The sequence below is a fragment of the Amphibalanus amphitrite genome, unplaced genomic scaffold (assembly GCF_019059575.1).
Source record: "Amphibalanus amphitrite isolate SeventyFive unplaced genomic scaffold, NRLGWU_Aamphi_draft 000524F_arrow, whole genome shotgun sequence".
NCBI lineage: Eukaryota > Metazoa > Arthropoda > Thecostraca > Balanomorpha > Balanidae > Amphibalanus > Amphibalanus amphitrite.
The window spans coordinates 41,391-56,111 of NW_024882018.1; the positions used below are offsets into that span (position 1 = coordinate 41,391).

The 14,721-nt window shown below is 49.2% G+C and overlaps 1 protein-coding gene and 1 non-coding gene across 2 annotated transcripts; one reads left to right on the plus strand and one right to left on the minus strand.

Annotated features, from left to right (window-relative positions):
- Positions 1–288: 288 nt before the first annotated feature.
- On the plus strand, positions 289–10,222 carry LOC122393226 (deleted in malignant brain tumors 1 protein-like). The gene is made up of 2 exons (XM_043389066.1): positions 289–395; positions 9,508–10,222. The coding sequence occupies exons 1-2, from the start codon at positions 333–335 to the stop codon at positions 9,958–9,960; spliced, it is 516 nt and encodes a 171-aa protein (XP_043245001.1). The 5' UTR covers positions 289–332; the 3' UTR covers positions 9,961–10,222.
- Positions 7,119–7,190, minus strand: Trnap-agg. Its single transcript has one exon. It is a non-coding gene; the product is annotated as a tRNA-Pro (tRNA).
- Positions 10,223–14,721: the final 4,499 nt, after the last annotated feature.

Consider the following 14,721-nt stretch of genomic DNA (forward strand, 5'->3'; position numbering starts at 1 on the left):
CATGCGTGTTCGGTGCTGATTGGACAATTTCCGCATAACATTGAAACGTCTAGGAACATTTCATGAGATATGCTTTCCTCGCGTGGTTGGTGCTACCATGTGATTGGTTTATGAATCACTCGTTTACTACTGCCTCGGGTAGAACAGCATGCAGCAGCAGCAAGCTGTCATCAACATCCATCAGACCAGGATGTCGATGACGCCGCCACCACCTGTGGTAATCAGCGTCCCATTGAAGCTGAGGTATAAAGTCGGCTTTTGGAGGCACCACGGCACCAGTCTAGCAGTTCTGCCTCTAGAAGTCTATGCAGTTTCATCTCTAGTAGTTTAACATGTTCCGCCTTACGATCTGCTGCCTCGTCCTGGGCGCTGCCCTCGCCAAGCCAGCTGAGAAGGCCTCGGACAAGTCAGCCTCCTCGGATTCGGAGCTGCTCCATTCGCTGGATACTGCTATTACAGTCGGCGAGTCCCGAGGTTTGAATGATGAACTTCAGCCGCTGCCCAAACCGACCACCAAATCCGCAATCCAGGGACTGATGCAACATTACATCCTCTGCCCTGGCGAGTACTACTTTACATCAACCAACTATCCCAGCAACTACCCTAATAACGATTACTTCTCATTTTTCCTCACCACAACTGACGGTCAGTCGATGACAATCAACTGTAACCCTTTTGACGTCGAGTCACACTCCACCTGCGCCTACGACTGGCTTCAGCTCGGAAGCACTAAGTACTGCGGTTCTGGCGCCGTCACCGCCTCTGGCCCATGCATGTCCGTGGAGTTCAGCTCTGACAACAGCATCACCGACTCCGGGTTCAACTGCACCATCACTGTGTAATGCCATCCAAGAACAACCACCAAGATCGTGACCCCACCCAAGAGTGGCTACCCGAGGTGCGTCCTCATGACAGCTTCCGTGGCGAGATGACCTCAACGTGTGCACTTCTGTTATTGATTATTGACTTTTGCCAGCTTTTGCTTAGATTCGGTTTCCAATTCGATGAGCAACGGTGGTGGTGTCCGTTAAAAATAAACTTTCTGCTCGGGACCTATGGTTTTGTAAGTGCCCACCTGCCCTACAACCGGGGGCGCGGGAACTACTTTCAGACTAGGGGGCACACTATAATAGAGATCAACCTAGGGTTTCCCCAAATCTAGTTTTCTCGCCCGTTTTAGGCTACTTATTTTTCATCCCTTAGCTTTTCCAACAAAAAAGAAAACATTTGCAAAAAAGTGCAGTATTCCGTCTCAAAGTTTAGGGGACACTAAGAGATCGAAATCGGCCCTTTGAGGCCGATTTCGATCTCTTAAGCCCGGTTCCGACTATGAGGTTGCTTCAGGCCACATCAGGCCAGATCAGGCCAGATCAGGCCCAATCAGGCGTTCAGGCCAAAGTTGAACGTCGGACGCTCGGCCTGATCAGACCGTATGGGACGCCAGACGCCAGACGTCAGGCGACAGGCGTCAGGCCGTCGGTCTGCCTCACCAAATATCTTTTAAATGTGTGCGTGTTTTTTTTTACCAGCGAGAGCGAATTGCGATTTTCTAAATAGCTTACAAGTCTGAGCATGAGCAGCCCGGCGCGGTTTGGCGCAGCTCGTAACGCTTATGCGAGGCTTTTATCTCAGCAGCCGCTGGGCCGATTGACCTATGGTCTTTTTTTTTGTTAGGTATAGCCTCATCCCCATCCCTTCCAGCTCGAAATTGACTACTCATGATGCATCGAGGTGACTGTCGTGGCACGTGTGAAGTCAAGGGTTTCATAGTTGTTTCGCTCGGTCAAAGTAACGATTTTGATAGGCTCATATCTCAGCCAAATCTGTGGCGATCGACCCATAGTCTTTTTTGGTATCTTCTTCCCATACCAGACTATGTACTCTCGATGCATGTTTGTTGCCCCTTCCCCTGCACGTGCCACGTGCAAAATGAAGAGGTGTCAAATTCGCTCTCATTACAACAACTAGGTAAATGCTGGGCCGATTGCGCTGGAGCTTCATATGTCGGTAGGCGTCCACCGGACAATGCATTTCAACGTTTCACATTTGGGGTCCTACTGCACGTGCGCACGTGCGTCGTGCAGGGACCGCTTCCACATCTCAAGAACGGCTGGGCCGATTGCTCTCAAATTTGGTACACCGTTAGAGGTCGACTAGAAGGGTGTCCCACACAAGTCAGTTGGGGTCCAGTATGCACGTGCGCACGTGCAGACTGCTGCTTCTACATCTCGAGAACGGGTGGTCCGATTGCGCTCAAATTTAAAGTACACTGTTACGGACTGGTTAGAAGCGTGTCCCGCACAAGTCAGTTGGAATAGGTATTGTTTCGCACTTCCTCGTTTGATGAGCTCAACTCTCGTGCTCGCCCGTTTGTCAGCTCCAAAGACGTTTTACTGGTATAATCGCTCTATATAATGAAAACCTGAAACCGATAATCTTAATCATACTGCGTAACATGTTTTAATGTGGTTTTAAGTAATAAAAACATGATTTTTATCGAAAATCTAAGAAGTGGCTAAAAGAAAACAGAAAAGACATGCATGTTCTTATGTTGTAGGTTCTTATGTGCTTTGCAGACAATTACCACACTAACAAAGATATAAGCATTGACGCAACTCAACTCCGAGAAATAAGAGCCCGTTGTTTATGACACTTTTCATGTCATCATGTAGGGTCTCGATTAGCTTGACCTAAACAAGGTTTGCTTTTTTGCTCACACATATAGGTACCCGCTGTGGTTTCCCGCCACAAATTTATCTTGCACATGGAACATGTCGACTTAAGAGTTTAGTTTCTTGTCTTCCCGTCAAATTTCTTTGGTCTGGAAATGAGTCTCCCCGGCCAAGCTGCCATTCGATATAGGAAAGGTCCTTTTGTGCCGTGGGGTCCAGGGGGGCGAATGGAGTAGCGATTGGTTCCATTCAGTCCGAGTCATGACAGAGAGTCACGGGATCTAGGAGAGGTAGCGGGAGCCTGTTCGGTGCCGGCGACGATGAGTTTAGTTGCCGCAGAAGACACCGCAACAGCTCGGCAGAGGTTCGTGGCATCGAGGGCGACCGAGAGCGAGTGTCCTTCTCGAGCAAACTTTCCAAAAGTTTACTTTCATCCCTCCCTGGTGTTTGCTGGAGCGGCTCATATCAGGCGCAGCCATCCGTTACTGTTCTAAGCTAGGCCTCCCGGCCCGGGAGCTCAGACGGGGAAGGTGGACGAGCTGGATTTCTTATGCGCGACAGGTCAGGCGGCTGTAAAGGCTGTCTTGAACCTGGATCTTCCACCATAGCCCGATTTATTTCTCGTAAGCTTGAATGGTTATCTTGCTACGATATTGATGAGTAGCACATTATTTTTTGGAATCAATTTTAAAAGAAACGCTAATTTGGTTGAAATAATGTTGGACTTGTCGAAACAAACGTTCATAATTAATTTAAACAAAACAGCAATCAGTAGCAACCATGGGAGTTATTCATCCTTCAAAGCCCGAAATGACACAAATTAGGCCACAATAAAAATCAAATAAAAAAGAACCATGCGCAACGTCTCGTGCCTAATTCATACTGGGTCTGTTTTTTATGTGCATTTATATAAATAGGCACTTTTATTTTGCAGTGTCAAAAAGGGCACGATTTCGAATACCACGCATTGTCACGTCGCAAATGCGCCAATGCAAATTCAAAATGGCGGGCGCAGCGTCAGGATCAGGCCGGATCAGGCGCAAAAAGTTGACTTGAAGTTAACTTCGGCCTGATCTGGCCTGAAGGTCTGATCAGGCCAGTTCAGGCCGGATCAGTTGCTCCGGTTCGCACTAGCATGCCGTCAGGCCGTAAGCCTTTTCCAGCCTTTTTGGGAATTATTGGGCCTGATCTGGCCTGATTGGGCCTGAAGTGACCGTAGTCGGAACCGGGCTTTAGTGTCTTGCGCTGGTTGAAGGCTGATAACCCAAACTTTAGAAAGGCCAAACTCGGGTAAGAGGGTCCCTCATCTCGCCTCTGATGGCTCCATGTCGCCCACATTGGCATCACTCCGACCTCTGAAGGCTCATGCTGGCCTCTGAAAGCCCCACACCGGGTACATAGTGACCCACGCTGGCTTAAGGGCCCCATGATGGCCTCAAGAGATCCATGCTATTGCTCACCTCACGGGGCCGCACGCTGGCTCTTGAGAGCTATCAAGTCAGCCTCTGATGGTCCCATGCCGCTTTCAAAGAACCCAAGCCAGCTCTAGATGCCTATGATGGCTCCTGAGGCCTCTAAGGCCGCTAAGACCTTTAAGGGCCAAGCTCACACCTCAGAGGGCCCAAACATGCATAAGGCTTGTAATAAGGCTGTCGAGGCCCTTTAGGTGGCCTCTGATGACCCGCCGCCAGCCTTTGAAGGCCCCGCGTTGGCTTCTGAGGGTCCAGCACCAGCCTCTGAATTCAGAGGACAGAGGGCCCCACGCTGGCCCCAGAGTGCCCACACCGGCCTCAGAGGCCCCCATACCGGCCTCAGAAGACCCTACGCTAGTCTACGAGGGTTCACATGGTCTAGAGAGGGCCTCAAACTGGTCTCGGTGGGCCTCAAATTGACCTCAGAAGGCCACACGCCACTGGGCTTAGAAAGTTAGAAGACCCCACGCTGGCTTAAGAGGGCCCAACCAACGCTGGCCTTAGATGGCCCACGCTGGCCAAAAAAGTAAAAGGATTCCACGTTGTCTTCAGAGGATCCCAAGCTGGTCTCAATGGGCCTCAACCTGACCTCAGAAGGCCCTATACCGCTGGGTTTTGAGGATCCCACGTTGGCCGTAGATTGCCCCACGCTGGTCTAGGAGGGCCCCATACTGGTCTTTAACCCGCGCCCGGCTGGGGGTCCTGGATTTCCACGCCCTGCTGGGGGGGGGGGTGTTTGAACACCCCCCCCCCCCCTTGTAACTCGGCTCCTGGGTCACGTAGCGATACGCGGAAGGCGGCGTTCGAAAGAGCGTCAAAAATAATGACGAAATCACTTCGGTCAATTTTTTGGTCAGGTCAAAGGTCAGGTCACCAGAGGTCATGAAGGCAAAATTTCGCCGATTTCCAGGTCGAATGTCGAAAATTTCCAAGAAGCCAACGCATAACTCGGGAACCAATAGAGCTACAGCGCAGCGGAAAAGCGCATTCGATAGCCCTATTAACGCCCTTTCTGATTAATTCTCTCAGATTTGACCTAACGTCAACGGTTTTGCCTGCAGGGGGCAAAAACTGCAAAAATAGCCGATTTTTTCGGAAATAGTTTTTTCTGCAATAACTTTTGACCCAAGCCTTGTACGAGCTTACTTTTACCGGCATCATGTTCCTCTCGTCAAGACGCATCGAATGAACTATAACTTGACCTTGAAAGGTCATCTTGAAAATTTGACCTCAGGTCAAGGTCATGACCTGACCGGAAAGGGTCATGTTGCATATCAGTCGATCCGTATCGTCGAGCTGAACACATCTAAGGCGTTTTCATCGCTCTAGCATACCTCTATCAAAAGTTATTTGCGAAAAACTGTTAGATACCATTCGTGACCTAAGATGACCTCAGGGCATAAACAAGGGTCACGGACACCATTTTCATGTTCTGTGTGTCTAAACCACTTGAAATTCGCTGTTTGGGAGTGTTTATGATGTCTTTCGTCCAAAAGAGGCGCATTTCAATTTTCTCCCATTAACTTATAATGGGGAGGTCGCAAAATTGACCTGACCTTAGGTCATCGATATCAAAATTCTGAGATATCCATTTTGTACATGCTATTGCTCTTAGCAATCGCTGAAAGTTTCAAAGCGATCGGTCACTCGGTGTAGCTATGACAGACATTGAAACTTTTTATGAGGTGAGGTCACTTCAAGTGACCTGGTGACCTGACCTTGAATGACCTTGGTCTGAAATTTTCACAACATGTGTAGAATTGATGTATGATAAGGTGTACCAAAAACGGCGGCGCTCCGCGCCGCCGTTTTTGAGATATTCGCGAAAAACCACAAGGGAGGGTGTTCAAACACCCCCCCCCCAGCAGGGCGCGGGTTAAAGGGCCCCACGCTGGCCTTCGAGGGCTGTGCGCTGGCTTCTTAGGGCTCCACGCCAGCGTCAAAGGGCCCCACACTCAAGTCTAAGCTTCTTTAGGGCCGCCAAAGCGACCTCTAAAGGCCCCATGCTGGCCTCTGGGGTCTCGACCTCGGCGTCTAAGGGCCCTCAGCTACGCTACGGCCCTCCTACGCTGGCCTCTGAGGGCCCTCAGCTGGCAAATTAAGATAGTTTGGACGTTGTTTGACTTTACATATGCTTGGGCTAGTACTTCAGATGAGGCCCTGGAGGTCGTTTCTCTTGAGACAATCAGGTGACTTGTGTGTCTGAAGCCAAAGGCCATGGCTTCTTGGCCTCCCCCCGGATACGCCACTGAATGTGGATCGCTCTTAAATGTTCCATACGATGGGCACGAGATTTCCGCCATCAAGTTCCAGCCTGGACCGGCGGTCAGCGATCGATGTCCACCAGATCCGGACCGGCCGCTGGGTGGTTCGATCCAACACCTCGACGCAATCGGACACAGCCCTTCAGCCGCCTGCGTCCAGTGTCGGGACACGCTCCGCGGGACACGCACCCAGTGTCGGACACGCACCCAGCGTCGGACACGCACCCAGTGTCGGACACGCACTCCTAGGAGGCGAACACCCGCGGCACATCCTGCTCGACGTGCCCGGGTCTGATGGGTGTCCGCCTCGGAATCCTGGCTTTATGGAGCATCCTGTCAACACCCGACGAGATCTGGCGCAGTGACGTGGTGGCGGCCCTGGTGGCCGCCTTCAGGGCCCTCCAGAGCCGATGAGGCTATGCCGCGGGACCACCCGCGGCACGAGGGACCAACATCAACAACAGCAACAGCTAGGAGACGGACGCCTCATTCACCAGACCACACGTAGGACTGGATAATATGGCGGGCGATGTTGCCCTCAACACCAATGAGGAGCGCTGTGCCTTATCACCTGCCGATCCCGGGGCCAAACTGAGATGCGCTGCCCAACATTTTCAAATCGAGGGAGAGTGAACTAATATTTGAGTTGTGCTGCAGAACACTGAAGTGCACTGTCCTGGAAGGCAGCTCTTAAATTTCTTCTAAAGGCAGGGCTCGTCCGGGATTTGAACCCGGGACCTCTCGCACCCTAAGCGAGAATCATACCCCTAGACCAACGAGCCACAAATACTGTCGGAGAACGTCGTATTCGTGGCCGAGCCGAGTCAGCTCCTTTCACTTGGCTGCCCCGCCCAGCCGGCGCGAATGCGGTCAGCGCCACGCCCATCATATTACGCCACTATAGCCGGAAAGAAACCAAACCGTTTCGTACACCAAAGAGCAGCGGCCAACAGGTTCACCAACCTCATTGGAGAGAAGGGCACCATGGTGGGGTCTATTCCCGTGGCTGCTCCAACTTCCTCTAGGCTCCTCTATAAGCATCCTCTCGTTAAAAAATTGTTTCCGTCGCTCCTCCAAGCACCACTATGTAGTCATATCCCGATTCCACAACTAACCGCTGTTCTCCTCCCCCCTCATCTCAAACGTAAGTTGGGATTATGCCTATGGAAGACTAAAGGGTTCTCCTCGAAGCTCATCCAAACTCCTCCGATTTTTTGAAATTATTTTAGATCAGCCACGGGAACACACTGATGGTTCTTACGACGCCACCTGGCCGGGGGGAGGGGGGGGGGGGGGCGTGAGGCTTTGTGAATTGTGACTGAGCGCAACGACGGCTACATAGCATTGACCGTGGCGATGAATGTGTGCTTGCTTGTGTGAGTTGAGTGTGGATGAATGCCCGTCTTACCCGCTTTTTATGTCTTAATTTGACACCGAGCAACGTTAGCCTCCGGATCATCGTTCAAAGCTCCAAGAACGTTTAATAAATCACAATCTACAATGGGAGGTGAAAGGCATAGAAGTTTACCTCCATAGCTCTTCAACCCATTTCCCATGTCCTATCCATTGTCCATAGGATCTTCGTGTGTTCAGTTGCAGATAGCATCTATTTAACCAGGGTCCTCTATTACTTGCTCCGTAGTAACGGCTTTTTCGTTTTAGCAAAGGGCAAATGAGGCTGTACCTGTACTTAGGGAGGGTTTATGCTGGTTTGATGCTGATTGGGCAATTTCTGCTTTACATTAACCCTATTCCTGGCGGGCTCCGCCGGGACAAGAAACTGGCGGGAGGGGGCCGATTCGGCCCCCCTTCAGATCTCAAAAACTACACATCGCAGCGACAAACGGCGAACGGCGTTTGATAGGTCGTTTAAAGATCTACAACTTTTACATAAAACATTTTCAGGTCAGGTCAATATTGAGGTCACCAGAGGTCATCAACGATAAACTGTTTTGGAATTAGTTACCTATATAACTTTTAAACTAAGAAACATAGAGACATAAAACCAATACATTTTTTGTTGCTCTCGCCGAGGCGATGCGAAATAAGTATGTGATGACTTTCACAGGTCAATTTGAAATTTGACCTGAGGTCAAGGTCAGGTCATTCATCAATGAGGTTGTGGGGTATGGTCATGCTGCATACCAAACGACGCGCCTTGACCAGGCGAGCAGTTTGGTACCACTTACAAGTCTTTAGCACCATCATGTCGTGATTTATTTACAGAAAAACGATTTATGACGTCACATGACCTCAGATGACCTTTACCGCTGCCCCTGTCAATTAGCGGCACCAGGATCATCACCGATGAGATAATCTTCCATAATACTGAAAGAATTGGGTGGTTTTGACTCGTTTACACGAAGCAGGAGGCGTTTCAATATTTTCCCATAGGCTTGCAATGTAAAGGTCACGAGTCTGGCCTGACCTCAGGTCACAGATATGAAAATTCTGAGATATACAAATTGCACATACTGGTACCCTAACTAAAGCCTGAAGAGAAGAAATTGATCGGTCAAAAACTCTAGCTCTGGCGTGATTGCAAACTTTTCTGAGGTAGGGTCACCAAACCGCCTCTGGTGACCTGACCTGAGGTCAGATCAACTCAAAATTTTCAGAAATGTTGCGTAAAAGCCTTTTAGTAAAAGTCAGAAAATTTGAGCTTCCTAGCTCAAAGCGTTTGGGAGAAATAACCAAAAAACCTCAGGGGGGGGGGGGGGGCTCCTGAGGCCCCCCCCCGCCAGGAATAGGGTTAAAACGTCTAGAGACATTATTTCATGAGCTATGCTCTCCTCGCGTGTTTGGTGCTACCACGATATTGGTTCCTGAATCACTCGTTTATCCCTTCCTCGGATACAGCAGCAGACAGCAGCAGCAAACTGTCATCAGAACGTGATGGCGGTGACGCCGCCACCACCTGTGGTAATCAGCGTTCCATTGTAACCGAGGTATAAAGTCAGCTCTGGGAGACACCACGGCACCAGTCTAGCAGTTCTGCCTTTGGAAGTCTAGCAGTTCCACCTGTAGAAGTCTATCATGTTCCGTCTCACGATCTGCTGCCTCGTCCTGGGCGCTGCCCTCGCCAAGCCAGCTGAGAAGGCCTCGGACAAGTCAGCCAACCATGCCTCGAAGTCGGAGATGCTCCATTCGCGGAAGACAGTCATCGAAGTCGGCGAGTCCCGAGGTTTGAGTGATGATCCTCAGCCTCTGCCGAAACCGACCACCAACTCTACGGACCTGCGGGGAATTGACTATTTCCTCCTCCACCCGGGACAGTACTACTTTACGTCCACGAACTATCCCAACAACTATCCTAATTACGACTACTTTTGCTACGTCTTCGAAGCAGCCAGTGGCAACCCGATGGAAATCTGCTGCAATCCTTTTGACGTTGAACCGCACCCTAACTGCGACTACGACTGGCTCCAGCTGAACGGCGACAAGTTCTGTGGATCCGGCACCTTTTACTACTACGGCTCGTACATCGTTGCTGAGTTCAGCTCTGACGGTAGTACCACCTACCCAGGCTTCTACTGCACCATCACCGTGTAATGGCATCCAAGGACCACCGTAACGACATCCAAGAACCACCGGCATCCAAGAACCACCGTATAATGGCATCCAAGAACCGCTGCGAAGATCGCGACCCCTTCCACGAGCGGCTGCACTTTGTGATAGCCTCCGTGGCGAGATGATCCCAACGTGTGCACTTCTGTTACTGATCCCGGACTTTGCCAACATTTGTTTTGATTCGGTTTCTGATTCGATGAGCAACGGTGGTGGCGTCTGTTATAAATAAACTTTCTGCTCGGGACCTCTAGTTTTGCAAGAGCCCGCAACTTTTTTTGTCTTCAGGGTTTTTTTTGCCTTCACGTTCACGGTGGGCCCCCTTTGCTACGTCCCTGTCCCCTATTAAAAAAAGAATTACCTATATGATACACTCAAAGTACAATAAGTCATCAAAATTAAAAAACGGAATATATGTTATAGCCTCTGACGTTCTCAATCGACTTCCCAAATGTGAGATCGATACCTCTTTTTGGCCCAGTTATGGTGAGAAAAAATGTTAGAAATTGATTACGTCAAATTTTCGAAGTCAATTTTAGCCGTTCTAGACTGCGTAGCGGAAAACAAAAACCACCATTAGATTTCCCGTGACGAGCTGCATCGAATCGATACCTTTTTACGCAAAAAAGGAAATCCAACCTCATTTTACGCTTTGACCTTGACCTGACCCTCACCAGAACGTAGCCTGAACTGGCAACAATGGTTACCTATTATTTACCATGTAAAATGGACCATAAACATGTAGCACTTGACCCTGGCTCATATTGTGACCCTCAATGACCTGACCTCTGTGACCTGACCCTGGTATCGGTGACCTCAACTAGCAAAATATCTGTTAGAGAAAGCAGTCCTCTATCGATGATTTTTAATAACATGACTTTTACTCGATTTTAAAACACATTTCTTATGAATGCATGTATATAAATAGTGAAAAAATGCGACCTTTGACCTGATCTGTGCGGTCATCGATTGGACCTAGGTCAAGGCAATTGGGTCACCAGATAGTTTTTCAGTGGGGCTATTGTAGCGAGGGGATTTAGAAAAGAAGAAGAAAGAGAGGATAATAACTGCTTCCTTGCGGGTAATCAAACGCCTTCTTTGCGGTTGATCCAGCACCGCGGTCCACTGTCGTTCAGCTGGTTGTAGAGGAACAGAGCTATTTGCTGCTGGAATGAACTCGATAGTTGAACTGGTAGAACAGGGGAGCTTGAGAGTCTTGGAAAAGATCCCGAGATAGATCTAGAGAGAGATCCAGATAGTGATGAGATCCTGAGATAGATGTAGATATAGATCCACCTGATAGAGATTTTGAGATGGTGTTGAGATCCACCTGAGGGAGATGTCTAGAGATCCACCTTGCATACAAATACATCTGATGGAAGATGCTTTTTAATTTAGAGGCTTGATGATTCTGTTCATTGTATAGACCATGATGCACGAGATGCTTCTTCACTGCTCGGATTAGGGATAGAGGTATCCGATCAGCTGGGTTTGCGGCACAGTTGGGCAGGTGAAGGACAGGGCATTCGAAGTCCCGATGACCACTGCCAAACATATGGGTGGTAATTACATTGATAAATTGAATGTGATCATTCGTCCAGTCACCCATTCCTATATCACTGGCCTTCCCATTAAGAAAATTGCCCACTTAATTCGTATTAGCGTTGCTAGTTTTAAGTTGCCCTCGAGATTAATTAGTTTGACTGTCCTAACTGAGCTTCGCTAAACTCCCATCGGCCTTATCCTAAGATTCATCCTTTACCATTCTCACTCTCATCCTCTCTCTACGTTCGTTCGTCATATATTCACCCCAAATTTATTTAGCGCCCCTCGAATTCCCTCCGATGGCGTTAGGTGCCTGACTAATAGCGATCTCCCCGGCGAGATAAATGTCTCTTTCCGAAATCCATATGCATGCTCCGCTAACCGGCGACAAAGATACTTACCGCAGGGCCGTCCAGAATAATTGCATAAATATCCACCCTACTAATTTATGGGATTCACTACACGACCGATAGACTTATGGTACACACATACACGATTTATATCCGACTTATCTCTCTACCGGGAGAGATTACCTATGCCCTCTTCCGGTCCGCGTGTAACATTCCCGTTCACGACCCAGGGACCCTAGTTCATATCCTGGAACTATCCTTAACCATGGGATTTACTATTCAAGGCCTTACGTGTCCTGGAGTACATTCTTCCCTCCCCTGAGGCTGTCCAGTACCGATTAGAGTACCTTTACGAAATAAGTATGAGGACTTATCCGGGACACTACGGCTCGCCTTATCCGCCCTTTGGGTGACTCACCCCTGACCTTCGGCTTCTTGCCTTTGGCATAACTTACTCTCCACTGCATACTGTGCCAATCTTCCCCTTCCCCCCCTGCCGTAGAAACCTCTCACTGCCTTCTCACCCAGTGTTACCTAAGCGGGAAAATTAACAGTGGCCGGTACCACTGGCGGAAAACGTGCATATGCCCTGCGTACGTGACGGTGTGTCCCTCTTATTATTCCGGTCTGGACGTGGGTTTCGAGAAGTGCATCTGTGTCTCATACAGTCATGCTGGTAAACGTTACGCCATAGGAGGCGGGCAAACAAGCCGTCTGTGCCTCACAATGCCCTGTGCCAATATTGTTGGAGTAATTATTGGCGCTAACTCGCAAGAACGCGAATAGCAGAAACGCATAATTTAACCAAATCTAATCGTAATCTCAAGTCCTAATTGCTGCTACACGCGTGAACCTTATCATCAGTTCTCGTATACAATCCTAGCAGACCTTGAACCGCTCTTGATTTAATCAGACATATGATCTAGAACCAATTAACACGCATCGATCTGCCGTCTGGTTGTGATCCACCGTACCATAGTGAATTACTGAATGCTCAAACGGAAATGCCTCCTTGAAACTCGTTCGATAGCTTCTGATGGGCTACTAGTTACCTAAACAAATTATCTTTATAGAGTGCCAGAATATTGTCATAGGGTCCCTAGCCTTTCATAGGGAATCTAATTTAAATCATCCTATTAGCAGTAAACAATGCGCATCAAACGAAGTGCAGTCCTAGATATCATATAGCATATCATATTTAACTGTCTACGTTCTTATCCCGTTGCAACTTTCCGCAACTAACCAGACTCCTATACGTGACCTTCACCTACCGCCCGCGCCCCAATTACGGCTAACCCACTGCCCCTGTTGTGGCTGCTTCTCGCGCCCTCTGGCGGCTCAACGCCCGTGTCGGGAACGACGATTACGACGGCCGCCGGCCGGCGCCGCGTCGACAGTCGACAGTTGTCAAGGCCGCGCCGCGATGGGCGCGTCATCACTCGCGGTGCAGTACTGGTGTGTGCGGTCTCTTCGGGCCGGGAGATTCAACGGCTGTGTCAGTGAGTGTGAATCTGGTAAAATATCGCTTCGATATCTCCCTGTTCGACATCTCATCAGCTCCATTCCACGTAAGTTTTTTTTTTTTTTTTACTCCTGTCCCATTTGATCGTTTCCCAACAAAGCTGGTCCTTTCTAGTATTTATTCTACAAAGCACAACGATCGGTACCTATATTAGTCGCATATTAGTTCTAACCACAAACATTTCTACATCTACCTGTTACTCGACATTTCGCAATTTCAATGACGCAAAGTGACCATCTAAAGTCGCAAAGTGTCAAACCGTCAACCTCAAACCACTGCTCGCAACTATGCACCTAAGTAACAGGAAAAATTCCGCCGTACGCTCAAGCATTCGTATCTGTCGCAAATCATAATTCATAGCCATATTCATAGATCGATCGCATGAATCAGTCGCCACCTTAAAACATTACATTCCTTTCAAACGTATTTACCTGTTCTATAATTGATTTCGACTTCCATTTTAGCTTCCATTTTAGATTACAGCAATATTACCAATGATTTCGCAATGCAACTTTTAGTGAGTACAGCACGAATCTAAACCCTTTATTTCACAAACGTTCCAACCTCAAAACGCACCTGGCCATCGCCCATAATAAATCGAACGAACCATCTTGACCGAAGACAAAGACATTTCAACGTTGTCACGCATCCTGTCATCAATTTCAGCGTTCGTGACACTGAGCTACTGATGTAAATTTTCGGATCTCGCTCTTGGCCTAATCGTGAACTCCCACTGACAATAACGGTTTGCTGGCGACTCTGACATGACCTCGAAATTCAGATCCTAACATGCTACTAGGGTGTCTGGACCAATAAGTTCAAAGTAATTTAAGTTTTCCAATTCCAATTGAGAGTGCATTTTATGGTAACCGAAAATGTTTGGCAGTCGTCACGGGCACGGCACGCTGGGCAGAGGGGGGGGGGGCAAGGATTGGGATTGAGCAGACTTTTCAACAACACTCACATTCTGGAGTTCTCTGCGCTTCCGCTTCTCAGTGTGGTCTCAAGCGTCGGCGGTTGTCCTCCGGCTCTGGTCACTCGAACTGAAGAGGCTTCTCGCGGGTGACCCGGACTGACGGCGGCTCCCAGATGGCGTCTCCGGCTCCAGCTGTGGACTGTGACTCTCGGCTGCTCGACTGTGATTCTCCTCTGGTTGGGTGGCGCACCCTTTTATAGTTGGGGGGGGGGAGGGGTGACTGCCACGCCCTTGCGACGTCATCTTCCTCTGCCTTCTTCTGGTGGGTGGGGCCGTAAGATGGCGCCCTCTGTCCTGTTTAGTCACCTTGCTCCTCTGTGCCTGCAATTTTTGGCCGTCGAATCGTCTTCGTG